The sequence below is a fragment of the Parasteatoda tepidariorum genome, chromosome 7 (genome assembly GCF_043381705.1).
Source record: "Parasteatoda tepidariorum isolate YZ-2023 chromosome 7, CAS_Ptep_4.0, whole genome shotgun sequence".
Taxonomy (NCBI): Eukaryota; Metazoa; Arthropoda; class Arachnida; order Araneae; family Theridiidae; genus Parasteatoda; species Parasteatoda tepidariorum.
The window spans coordinates 32139615-32154243 of NC_092210.1; the positions used below are offsets into that span (position 1 = coordinate 32139615).

Genomic DNA, 14629 nt, shown 5'->3' on the forward strand with positions numbered 1-14629 from the left:
TCATAATGTTTATCAAAGTAAAAAGTGGTTTAAAGGAATCCACCTAGATTGATTATGCATGAAGGGTTGCATGTGGATAAAAATTTTAAAATGAAAAAAAGAGTAGCTAAATGTTATTATATTTATACAAGTTGCAAAAGCAGAAAAAATTTTCAAAAATAAAAATAAGTATTTAACTTCATTATATTTTAACTAATTGATAGTTTTAGCATTTCGGTGAAGACAAGCAAAGTCATAGTTTGACTTTCAAACAATTCGTTTACTTTATTGCAAAAATAGCAAATTGTTGCTTCAGTGGCGTAACTACCACTATGAATATTAAATACCGAATGACAAATCCGGTGAAGATCCGGTGAAGTAAACAAAGTCTCCTGGTAATAAACAATATACGAAAAAAATGAGCGAAATGCTATAAACAGGACAAAAAAGAGAACAAAAAAGAATGAGCGAAATGCTATAAAAAAATTAAGAAAAATATAATGAGCAATAATTTTGTAAATAAATAAACAACATGAATCAACTAGTGGTATCCGTTCATCGAATTCTATCTGAGATAAAATTCTGGAAGGGAAGAAATGCGGCGTAACTACCACTATAAATATTAAATACCGAATGACAAATCCGGTGAAGATCCGGTGAAGTAAATAAAGTCTCCTGGTAATAAACAATATAGGAAAAAAATGAGCGAAATGCTATAAACAGGACAAAAAAGAGAACAAGAAAGAATGAGCGAAATGCTATAAAAAAATTAAGAAAAATATAATGAGCAATAATTTTGTAAATAAATAAACAACATGAATCAACTAGTGGTATCCGTTCATCGAATTCTATCTGAGATAAAATTCTGGAAGGGAAGAAATGTGGCGTAACTACCACTATAAATATTAAATACCGAATCACTAGTATATAAGACATGTTAACTGGATTCTAACCAGAGGTACCTTTTGATAGATGAAGGTTGACATAGTCGATAATTAAAACCACTTCTAAACTATATTTGTTGCTAAGACATATTTAAGCACAAAAAAAAAATTTTATTATAGTTGTCGGAAACTTGAGTCACCATACTAATAATTTAATATTTTTCTCGATGAAAAACGGTTTTTCTTTAAACGCGATATTATTCCCTCTGATCCCTTTTTGTGGTAATATTCATTTATAAATAAAATGCCCCTCATTAATATGAATCTGGGTTTCAATAAAATATGAAAGTGGAAATCGCCTTTCCAATTTATTAGAAGTCTTGAAATGTTTAACAAGAAATATATTCTTTCCGACGAGCAATAAATAACATTACGAGAGAAAAATTAATCTATTTAAGAATGTGATTAGTAGGGCTTTAAAGAACCGGAAAAAATTTCTATTACATATTTTTCCTGATTTGATTTAAAATATAGAGTAATTTTTTTATCTTGTCATGGAGATGAGTTGTCCCACGAAGAATTGTCGTCACGAAGACTTGTTTAACAAAAAAATATATGTTTTTTCTGAACAGTAATGATTACAACACGTGCGAAAATTTAGATTATTGCGGAATACGATTAACAGCGGTTCAAAAAAAATTTCAATTGCATTTTCCCCCTGATTGTTCCAGAATATAGAAGAATCCTTTATCTTGTCCATCTGATTATATCATAAGGTAGTAAAAAAGATGTCACTTAACATAGATTGAAGATGAAATAACAATTATTAGTTTCAAATACAGCACGACATTTTCCAATTCATCAGCTGTTTCTTATTATTGTTCGTAAACAAAAAGTTTAATGTCTATATTTATGAGTAGGAAACCCCTAAATGTGTCCCGGTACTTTATGACAAATGCCCCTCCAATTATTCGGATCGTTTGCTGTAGTGAAAGTAAAGCGGTGTCAAATGACGATCGTAAGGAAGTGAAGTGAATGCCCAAAATATTGCAGACGATATTTTTCTTCACGTGTTTCGTGTGTTCGATGATGTATGACCTTTCCACGGGGATATAAGAAGTCCCAAGTGGCTGTGACGTAACATTCGGAAGAAAAGTCAAGGAACTAATGGAACAGGTGAGTGCTGCAAAATATATTAGGTTTCGCATTGTCTCCTTATGGGAGTACCGCTATTTTGGATATCTAAGTATTGATTACGTTCTTGAAAAATATTTAATCATTCCAAGATTCATACTTCTGAAAATTTTGTGCTATTATTATTTTAGTACTGATCTGCCTACATCTGAGAACGGGCTCATTTACGTTAAGTTTCTTATGGCTAAAGGGCAACTTAAAGTTTAGTACTTTTTGTAATGTGACATTATTTTTCATATTGTTAAATTTAGATAATTATTTTCCTAATAGTTGAATCTTTAGGGTAGAATTTGAACATATTATAGTCCAGTTAAGATTTAAAAAAGAAAAAAAAAACGGATTCTATTTCCTTCATGTTAACTCCAGAATTGTAAGAAGGCAATTTTATTATTTATAACTAAATTATATTTTGGAACATTCCTTGTTTCATTTTTTGTAAATGAAATGTGTTCAATTGAGTTAATAGTTATAAATAACTAAAATTTAAAAAAATGTGTAAGAGCAAAATATAGTTGATATCGTATTGTTCTCTTATAGGAGTAGCGCTATTTCGCATATTAAAAGTATTGATAACGTTTTCACACATATTTAATCATTTCAAAATTATAATCTTAAAAATCTCGGGCTATTGTTATTATTATTTTAATATTGATTTGTGTTACTTTAGGACGGGCTCATTTACGTTGAGTTCTTAATGGCTAGCAAAGTTTTGAGCCTCGTTAAGTAACAATATTTTTAATACAGTTTAAATTTAGATACAACTAAAAAAATCTTGCCTGTTGACTAGAATTTTAACATATTGAAGTTCTCTTTAGTCTGAAAGGAGTTCTATTTCTCGCATGTAAACCTATGGATAATTATATGAAATTATTAAGATTAATAATTACTTAGAAACTGGATTATATTCTCCAATGTTATTTATGTAATATCATTTATTTAACCCTTTGATGCAGACGGACACCGGGTGGTTTCTGTTATAATTTTTTTTCTGATGCTTTAATTACAAGTAAAAATATATTTTGGTATTTTTAATTATTAAAAACAGTTTAATAGTTAATAAAAAAAGGCTGTTAAATTATCGGAATTATATTTGCTCTAAAATATAAAATTCAAAAAAAGTAGTTGAAATTTTTTTTCGTTTATATTTAAAAAACTATCAATAATTGATTTTGTAAATTAAAGAAGTTTCAATGATGGATAACTTTGTTTCTCTTAGATCTAAATAACTGCAAATAATTAAGAATTTGAAAAATTATCGTTTGCAAGTGAGCCGTGTTTTGAAGATTTTACATTTAACCCTAGAAAAAGACATCCGTATTTCATGTTGTATTTTACAATCATAAATTATTAAAATACTAAATGTAATATTTTTCATTTATTTTAACTTAAATTAATGCAAAATAATGAAAAATATATTTAATAAAAAATTTGCGCAAGAGAGTTAATATCATTTATTTAATTTTATTTATGGAAATATATTCCATTGAACCTAGTAACCAAATTTTACATTTTATGGCTGCAAACGGTGGCTCAGGGAATAGAGCATTCGCCTTCCCATCAGGTGAACCGGGTTCGAATTCCAGCGATGGCAGATCGATGCGAATGCCGCACGACCACAGTGTTGACGTAAAATATCCTCAGTGGTAGACGGATCATGGGTTAGAGTCCCCCCTAGACGGATCATGGGTTAGAGTCCCTTTGCAGTCAGGCTAACCGTGGAAGGTTTTCGCGGTTTTCTTTTCCATCCATCAAAAAAGTCCTCCACAAAGGCAAATTTCTCCCAATACTTGATCCAGGAGTTCCCTTATATTCTGGATTGGGTTCAAAATTACATGGCTACGGAGTTGAACATTTTAAGTCTTAAACCCAAAATTGAGTCGGCTGTTCATCGACGCTTATAAAAAAAAATATAAAAAAATTAGCGAAAGAGGTCCAATAGGATTTCTAAAAATTAAAAATGAGATATACCTAATATCTAAAAAATAATAGATTTGAATTAAGTTAAAAATCTTATACTACATTTCTACCTGAATGATACGGCTATTGTTAAAAACTCTGATTTACAAACTAATGACGTGAAATATATTGTTTTACATAGCAAGGTATATAATTTAATTTTAAGGATTTATTAACGAGTTTGTAATTAATTGGAGTCGAGGATCAGGCAGGGCATCAAATTTAACAAATATTATTAACGTTTGAGAAAATAATTTTTTTACTTAAATGTTGTAAAGTTAAAAATTATTAAAATAATTCACGTTTGTTTTTCAGTTCAATGTGAAAATTGTTTTATTTTGAGTGAATAAAAATATCTAGCTACTCTTCTTTTTTAATTTGCCTGAACGTACTCTAGGTTGTATAATATTAATTTAATTCTTAAAGTTTTTAAATCTATCAAGAGACCAAAACGCTTTCTTTCCATTTCTAACACAAAATGTTATATTTTTAGTTTATTAGTTTACTTTTTAACTAAATCTGAAATGACAGTGTGCATTTCTGGTGTCCAAATTATGCTTATAAGTATGAGATATTTAGATATGTTATATATATTAGATATGTTTGAGCATAGTTAAGATATGTTTTTTTTCCTGCTAGTTAACTGTGTCCAAAATACATTTCAAAATAATTAAAGAAATAAAATTTAGTTGAAAAACCAAATAATTAATTTTGTATTTCTTTTATATCTGTATTCAAAGTATAATTTTAGTTATATTTTAAAAATTATTTTTGATATTTGTTTTTCAAAGTGAAATTTAAAATAATACCCCGCCCAAATAATAGAAATAAGTTTACTTTGGCCAAATATGATTCAGATGAAGTACATAGACATTTTTTAGAGTTCAAAATTGTTCTAATAATTGTCAGAAATAAATGGTTAATAGTTTGTGCCAAATTTAAATTTAATTTTCGGAATCGGTTCTAACTTACAACTGCAAATTTTCTTTTGGAATGGTATAAAACACAAAAAGGCACTTTAAAAAAATTATCAAAATTGTTTTAAAAAATATATACTGTTTATAGTTTGTGAAGCATTTAAATCTTATTTTCAATGTCGTTTCTCATTTTTAGCCATAAACTTTTCTCTTTGAATTAAATGAAATACATTAAAACCCTTTTTAATTAAAAAAAATTGCTAAAATTAAAAAAAACATATATATATATAGAGCTTGTAATTAATTGTACTAACAATTGGCAAAAATAAATAGTTTCGAATTTGTAAAAATTCTCATTTAATTTCTGGAATATAATACATAATCAGTAAATAACATCATTAAATAGAAATGACTAAAAATTGAAAAACACAGATACAACGAACAATCTATGCATTTTTTTAAAAAGAAAAATGAAATTAGTGTGTGTGTGTGTATACTCTCTTTTTAATAAAGAAACTTAGTTTATAACAACTTATTGGTGGGAGATGAAATTCTTAACTTATTCTTACATGATGTTCCATTATTGCAGTCTACAGCAAAAAGAAAATGTTTCGCTATGATAAGCATCTAATTTTCTGCCTGAATGCGTATTGGACTTACAGCAGAAGTAACAGATGATTTTGTCTCCTAATATTTTAAAGTTTGGATTAATTATTCTTTATCGTTCGTTTTTATGTTAAGCTCTTGGAAAGTAGAAAAAAAGGAAAATGTTTAATTTTGCTATCATGATAAAGAAAAGGATATTTCTTCGTTTTTATAACGAATGTAGCTTAATAAATAGAGAAAAATAAATTTTGCGCAATTTATATATTTTCATGCCTAATTCGCCGTTATAAAAATTACTAAAATTGGATTTATTAATTTATCAGCAATAATTTTTTTTAAACTAGAAAGCTCCGCAGCCTGTTTGAGGCGCACTCCTACCTCCATAATTGTATTTTTTATTCATCATTTTTTTATTAAAAAAAAAAAAGCACAGTATCAGCATAACATATTTTTCTTTTATGTTAATTGTAACGAAAATGAATGATTACTTAAGTTTGAAAAATAATCAACTAAACTTGGAAAAAAAGCTTAACTTTAAAAAACAGAATGTGCGATATAATAAAAAGGAATAAAGAGGTGCAAGTTTACTAATTAACTATATGCAACGATAGTGTTAAGTCATTATATTAATTGAAATAGGACGTGATTTTATATCTCTTGAACTCTTGAATTCAGTTTTTATACTCTCAAAAATGTTAATACAAATGTCAAGATGATATATTTGAAAACATCTAATCTCTCTCACTCTTTTTTTTTCATTGTTACTTTCAAAGTCAAGCTAAGCGAGAGCATATAAAATAAAGATCTCGAGAAAGATAAATAAAATTTTCTCTAGCAATGGAGGAATGGTCAGTATTCAAACATTGATATCGTGTGATATTTTTTACTACAAGTTTAACAATTAATCATTCTATGAACTAATTGTTGAGGATTGCATTTTTCTTATTTCGTTGTACATCCTGCACATTTTTCTGCACATTTTCATAACTTCAATTTTAAAGTCTTATTGCGTTTGTGCAGCAAAAAGAAATGAAATTTATATAACACCGAGAACGGAGGCAATAGCTATTACGTGTTTTTAATATGGCGAGATAACACGATTCGGCCGTAGGTAAAAATTTTTTTAGCAAAATGTTTCATGCTTGTTCATCAAATAAAAGCATTCAATTAAGTTTGTTAAAAAATTTCAAATAGTAGTGTTCAAATATTATTTGTTTTTATCTTAGTGTTCTCAAGATTATTCTAATTATGTGATAGTAAAAATCTAATAATTCTGAATAGCAATGTTCATTATAAAACGCGATGCTACAAAATATGACATATTCTGACTAGCTCAAATCTCAACTGGACCTCTGTATCTAATAACAATTTAAGTTTTAAATCTTTTTGGAACATCAGTAGCTCACCAAGAAAGACGCTGACGTTTCTATTAATGATTTAGCAGTTTCTGAAGAAAAAGGAATGATAGAAATGGAACAAAGCATTAAGACCGAGGAAAGATCCCTGAATTCGAAAACAAGATTTTGTGGTAGTGAAATTTCGGGAAAAAAATCTATGAAGCATTGCCTGATAAAAACTTTAAACATTTGTTCATTTGCGCATATATCTTTTAACCAAAGACAAAGTTTAAATGTTTTCCTCAAAAAAAGGATGAATCCAGCATTTTTTATAACCGTTGTTTTCTGGACCAGCAACTGGCTACCAGATTCATAAAAAATGGATGCCACTTTTGCACTTTTGGTAGCCATTTTTAGATAAGTTAAGGCAGAGCACCAGGGTTCTTGATTTTATGTATTCTTTTGGAAGAAATGGATTTATTTTATTTAAATAAGTTTTTTTCTAAATTTAAATAGTCAAATATGAATTTAATGATTTTTTAAAAATTTATTAAGTTTAGCATACGGGTGAATTATTATTTCTTTAAAAAATACACGATTAAGGAGCATTTAAATAATAGATAAAGAAAAAGGTAAATAACCATATATACCTGTAAAGTATTTCAAAACTTTTATTAATGGAAGTAGAGGAAACTAACAGTTTTTCCTAATATAACTTGTTCAATGAAGCTAGTAAAATATATACAAATTAATATACTGCAGATTTATTGTGATTACTTAAAATATAAAATTTTAACAAATAATTTCGCTTCACTTAAAAATCATTAACTTTTCATCATAAGATATTAATGAGTAGCCTATCTTCAATAATAATTATGTTAAGCAAATTGAATAAAAAAAATTTAATTTATCTGAGTCTTTCCCCAATTAGTAGATTTCTAAAAAGTTCGTAAGTCGTAATCTATATTAATCTATATTACGTAGTCGTAATCTATGACTTACGCAATATAGATTACGTAAGTCGTAATCTATAAAAATAAAGCAGAATGCTTATATGTATGTTTGTACCGTATGCAAATCCACAATTATAAACCGATTCGCTCCAAATGAGTACACAGGTTCCAAATTCGGTTCCAACCTAGGTGAACCAAACTGCACCACCGACTTCTGATTCACGCGCTGCATCCCAAGCAATGAGTTTTCCGTAATATGTGATGATTATTTTATAATAAGATGATCTGAGAGTGCAGCTAAAAAGAATCAAAAGTTTGTTTTATCCTAAGTTCTAATGAATTATTTATCTTTGGTTTTAGTTTTTAGGTTTTCACAAGTACTAATGTTAATAATTTTACGATGTCTGTTGACCGAATTCGTATTTTGAAAGATTTATAAGATTATGCGTTATTATATTGATTCATAAAATTATGCGTTTTTATTATTCTAAAGTGTGTCAACAAACTTAAATAATGGAAATTCAACAAGAACTAATAAAATAAATGTAAAATTAATAATAATATAAATGTAATGTTAAGCCATTGAGAAATTTTGGTAAATTCTGAATATCACATTTTGAATGTTACTATACCTATATTTAATATTTCTTTCAATGAGTTGATGTTCTAACAAAAATTATGGTAAATCTAATATTACAAAACAGCACCGGAATATAAAATTAAGAATGGAAAATAATTAAGGCTGTATATTAGATGCCATGAATGTGTAGGAAGGTGATATTAGAGCACTTATCCATTTCGGAGAGCTGTAAAAAGTCTATTACCAGAGTACCTACTTTATGCACCTTGGTACAATAGGTTCTCTTAAATGACAATACCAGAAGTACCACATTTAATTAAGAATTACTGGCGTCAATAGTTTGACGATTTTAATCACATTCGAAAAAGTACTGATATTATTTCGTTGGCTAAAAATGATTATAAAAATATTAGTGTCATAAAGAATTATTTTTGAGAATTGCATTAAATTAATGTTGGTAATGGGCACAGATTGAAATAAAAATTTCTTTTTGTATTAAAATGCTGAATTAATGGACAAAGGGTTAAAATATTATCTGGAAATCCGTAGTAAAAACGCGAACAACAACACTTTGTAAATAGCTGATGGAATCTCATATCACTTCTTAATGGAGTCCCTTAAAAAGTGATTATTTAGAAGTGATTCGCAAACCGTAATAGCATGTAATAAAAAAAATATCGCAACTTCAAAAAATTTGTTGTGGAAATCCGAAAAAGTGATGGAATTGTTATGAATCGTGTATTAAAAAGTAATTTGTCAAAGTTGAGTAATTACTTAATTTGATATTTGTAAACTGTATTATCAACATTAAAAATATCAAAATTATTAAAAAAAAAACAGTAAAAATTCCTAGGAAAAATTGCCAGAAAAACGATTGAAATTTGACGTGAATTAATGCACCCAAATCGCAGGTTTTTTAACATTAAGCCTGTAACACGATCACCACTTTTTGCGACTAGGTTTTGATGTTTTGGTTGTCATTTTTTATGTAATGGTTGCCCGTCGGCGACCGCTAATCTTGGGCTACAAAAGAAACGATGAGCCAAATTTCTTTACAAGTTTCTTTAAGAATTTCGTGAATAGCTTGACTTATATTGTGTATTTCTCTCTCTCTTTTTAATATTTTTGTGCTTGCATTTAATTAACGAAAATTTTCTAACGGGAATGTAACAGCTTAACGAGACTTTAATATAGATTTAATTTAAAATAATAATAAATAAATTTTTCAATTTTTTTCGAGCATGTTTCTGTTCAAATTACCCCCGCTGAGGAAATATTTCCAAAAAACTTTACTTTAGAGGTAAATTTTCAATAAAAAAACATCTGATGACAAAATTTACTCTGGTTATAGTGGTTACTTTCAGCATCCTGTTTTTAAAATTTTATCGACAGAGACAATGAGAACGTGTTTAAACATCATTTATAAATTTTTTTAAGTTCAGAACCAAGTTAAATCCTCCTCTCTCTAACTGGTAGAGAAGTACACTAAATTTTTACTAAAACTGTAAAGTTAGATAAAGTAACCTCAGTATATGGGTATTAAACATAAGCATTTAACTTCCAATTATAATAAAATGATTATAATACTGCCGATGAAACATTTTCTTTACTTTTCCAGCAATACTTGCACATCTTGGTTGGCTTCCTTCTTCTTGTGGTTACATCTGTTGGGAGTTGGAACTCCGGAGGCGGTGGAGGAGGAGGAGGATGGAGCGATGGAGGTGGAACGAAAGGTGACACAGGAGGTGGTATCACCGTTCTAGCCATACCTTTGACATTAACAGCTACAACAGGTGGAGGAGGTGGAGGAGGCAAAGGAAAAGGCGGTGGAGGGGGAGGTGGTTGGCCTTCAGGTGGAGGTGGGGGAAAGGGAGGAGGGGGAGGAGGATGGCCCTCAGGTGGAGGTGGTGGAAAGGGAGGAGGGGGAGGAGGATGGCCCTCAGGTGGAGGAGGAGGAGGTGGTTGGTCAACTGGAGGTGGAGGTGGTAAAGGGGGAGGAGGCAAGGGTGGCAATGGTGGTGGGGGAGCAGTGACTCTCCTAACTTTCACAATACCAGCTGTTGCAACAAATGGTGGAGGTGGAGGTAAAGGTGGTGGAAAAGGAGGAGGAGGGGGAGGAGGATGGCCTTCAGGTGGCGGTGGAGGAGGTAAAGGGGGAGGAGGATGGCCTAGTGGAGGAGGTGGTAAAGGTGGTGGAGGAGGTGGATGGTCAACTGGAGGTGGAGGAGGTGGATGGCCAACTGGTGGAGGTGGAGGAGGTGGTTGGCCAAGTGGTGGAGGTGGTGGAGGATGGGATGATGAAAGCGGAGTAGAAGACTGGTGGTGAGGTATAATATTTTAAATTATTACATTGTATATGCATGATAATTATGTATATGTTTGCTCAAAGTATATAAGGTTTTAAAATTGAAAGTAAATAATTTGCTTTTGATCAATGTAACCATTAATTAATAAAATTAATTTGCAGTCAAAGGAGAGTTTTTTGTTACCGTTAAGAACAAGACTCACAAGAAACTTACAGGAAGTGTCGTAGATGAAATCACAATCGCAAATGTAAATCAAAGAAGAAAAAAAAAAGCATTTAGTCTATTTTTAAGTGGTTTTAAAGTGTCCAGCTTCACGATAATTATTTTTGAGTTAAAATAAACAATTATCTGCAAATTATTATCGGTGCATTTTCGTAATTATTTTCTACTTTAATATTTAAGATTGAATTTAGGTACAAATACCAAGAAATTATAAAGAAACTTAGCGTTTCGAATATTATTCAGTATACTTTTTGCTAAGTATACTGAGTATACTAAGTTTACTTGCTTCAGTTAAAAAAAAGAAACTGACTTAATAACAATGATAGGTATATTGAAATACAAAATTTCTGTTGATTACAAGTTTTAAGTATCTCAAAAAGATTCTGCGAACTGCATTTTCCAACGCCTGTATAGCAAAACTTTGTCAATTTTTTTCTCATTTTTTTGCTATAGCCTATATTTTTTTTAAAAAAATATTTTTTTATACGCAAACAAAAATACTTTTTCGAATTCTAATTCTTAATCTCAAAATATACATACTATTACAAATTCATCTCGTTTGGCCAGTTTTTTTTCTCAGAACAAAGCATGAAATTATGTATCTACAATTTTTATACTATCGTCACATGCAGCAGGGGTTTCCAACTTACATGAGGTCGGGTGCCACGATTAAAAACGCAAATCAAATGGCGGGCCACAACTTTATCAAAATTTTATGTAGGACTCCTTAATGTTTGAAGGAACATTACATATTACTGTCAGATTTTTACCAAGTTGTACAAAACAAAAGTATTGAATTACAAATCAAAATAAGAAGTAGATTTTTAAAAATATTTAATTGCATATTAAAAAATTCGGGCTACAATAACTTTCATGTGCACCCATGTATTAAACAATAAATGTGCAACAGATATCTAATTGTTAAGATATAAAACTTTAAAAAGGTTGGTATTAAAACTTACATAGTAGCACACAAAATGTTCAATGACAAAGTTGAGGTTTGTCTGCTGCAATCACCTCAGAATAGATATTTACATTTTAAATTTAAAATTTACAAATGTGTGTGTAAATATTTTCGTCCAAAATGAGTGGTTTCAAAAAGTTAAATCGGAGAATTTCTTCGAGACAATTTCTGATTGTGAATTCTTTTGTATTCACAAAATACAAAAAAATGAAATAAAAAAGAGCAACATACACAATCATTTTTGTGTATGTTGCTTTTGTGTATGTATTGAATAAATATTTTCTTGAAACTTGAGAAAATTTATTTTTTGCACCTTTGGGATGATAAATTTCACCGAAACGAAAAAATTAGTTTTTTACTTACGAGAAAAGTATTTTAAACCCATATAGATTTTTTACGAAAATTGTCCTAAAAAATGACAACTAATATATTTTAGTTCTCGGGTCACAAAAAAAGGCTTGGCGGGCCGGATGCGGCCCCTAGCAGCCAGTTGGAAACCACTGACATACAATATAAAAATATCATATTGTATACATACATTCATATGAATAAGCTTGATTTCAACATTTTATAAAAAGCAATGTCAAATTTTTTTTTTTATAGAGTATATAATATGAAGAAAAAACGGCCAACTGCATTGGTAGCAAATTTTAGCGTAAAAAGAACAAAACTGATTTCAATATTTTATGAAAAATGCTTTCAAAACTTTTTCGAAACAAATAAAAATTTATTTTTCACTATAACGTTGCATTTATGTTATATAAAACATTTAAACCAATAAAGTCAACGAGCTCTAAAATTATAACTGTCAAAACAGTGATATTTAAAAATAGCTGTTTCTTTCCAAACTGTGCACCTTTATGTTTGTAGTCAAGCAAATGTCTGTTTTTACATAAATTGTTTTTTTTTTTAAATTTGAATTAAGCTTTAGTAACTGAAAAGATATTGTTATTTCAATTTTTTAGAAACTATTACTGAAAAAAACATTTTAAATTTACAGAAATAAATTTACTATTCACTTATATTTAACATTACGCTTATTTTACCTAAAATTTAATAAAAGCTTTTGAGAATATCTGAATCTTTTAAATACTAGTACGTTTCATTTTTAAGTTGAGCGTTATTTGAATGTTAATAAAAGTATTTCTAATCACCATCCCAACATACTGTAAAATGTTTCGAGAAAATGTGTAAAATATTTTGAGAACTACACATCGTATCTAAATTCTAAAAACGCACGTGTGGCACCCCACCATATCTCCTGAAACTCATGTGATTACAGAGATTTGGCGAAATTTGGTTTCAGTTGATAGTTTTTAAAAAAATACCAAACAAGTTTAAATGTACTTCATTTGATTCTAAAAAGTAAGGAACGAAAAATTGACTTTGCTTTGAGCGCTCTAAACATTGGGCCCATTTTCAATACTCATTATGCTGCTGATAAAAACAAAAAAGAAACGCAACGTTGCCAACAAAAATGGAAAAGAAATTGAGGTTAATAATGAAATAAGAAGAACCGTGGTAGCCGAGTGGAAATAGGGTAGCTGAATAAATCAAATCTTATTTTATTTTTACACTTTGACCGATATCTCTGAAGATATCTCCAATTTATACACGTTATACCCCATTTAAATTTTTGCTGATTGATTACTGACAGGTAAATGATTACTGAGTTAATCAGGAAGCAAATTACTAAAACCTGCATTCCAAATCGGGGCACTTTTTTATGGCAAACTAAAATTTGCAATAAAAAATCAGGTTTTTTGTTTAAGAATTTGAAGTTGACTTCCGAATTTGGTGTTAAGTTTGATTTCATCGAAATCAAAGTATTCATTTCTTTCTTTTACTTTAATGGATTTTTTTATGGTGCGGAATACTTTAGAAAATATTTCACGCATACATTTGTATTTATTTCTAGAAATTTTTTTATTCGATGCGTATTTCACAAAACGCTTGACCATTCCCATACTTTTTTGGATAACAAGTTCATAATTATCAAAAATATTAATATTATTAACTTAAAAATATATATCTATTTTACAGATCACAGTACCCTTGAAGATTTGCAGCACGAAGTCCTCGATATCCTATGCTTAGAGAACTCACCTTATGGAAATCTGTGCCCAGAAGAATTCAAAAAGAAATAAATGGGTATTGAATCCACGGCCTCCGGCTGGAACGGAGTTTTTATAGCTGATTTTTCAATTTTGCGAAAAAAAATATATAAAGTTAATTATGTCTTAGCTCGCAGTGCTTCTGCTAATAGCGTGCATCGATATAGAATGTGAAACACTGTCTGTACTTAATATTTTTGTAATAAAAAGAGCTTTATCGATAATTTACATCAAGTTTATTGTGTTTTTTTTTAAGGGGGTAGGGAACTTTTTAAGTCTTGAAACCTTTCTTAAGTCTTTAATTAATAATAAGAATTGAATTGATGAAACGATAGTGTCACTCTAATTCTAAAAATTGTAAAAAATACTTTGCAGCTTTTGTCTTTGTTTAGACAATACTTACAATTGTAACATTCAGTGTCTACTACACTGCTTGAATTTTCATTCTAAAACTACAGTAAGAAACCCGGCGGCAGTCTGCAGATCCAATTAACTGCAAAGTTTACTGTAATTTTTTTTTACCTTTACGGTTTTGAAATCGTTTACAACTTGTATGGTTTAAAAGCCATAAATACAAAACTATAATTTTTAACCATTTACAACTAGCATGGTTTCAA

At 29.3% G+C, this 14629-nt stretch overlaps 1 protein-coding gene across 1 annotated transcript; it reads left to right on the forward strand.

Moving 5' to 3' along the window:
* The first annotated feature begins 1808 nt into the window (after nucleotides 1-1808).
* LOC122270516 (uncharacterized) lies at nucleotides 1809-14240 on the forward strand. Its single transcript, XM_071183253.1, has 3 exons — nucleotides 1809-2039; nucleotides 10025-10733; nucleotides 13942-14240. The coding sequence occupies exons 1-2, from the start codon at nucleotides 2031-2033 to the stop codon at nucleotides 10730-10732; spliced, it is 717 nt and encodes a 238-aa protein (XP_071039354.1). The 5' UTR covers nucleotides 1809-2030; the 3' UTR covers nucleotide 10733; nucleotides 13942-14240.
* The last annotated feature ends 389 nt before the right edge of the window (nucleotides 14241-14629 follow it).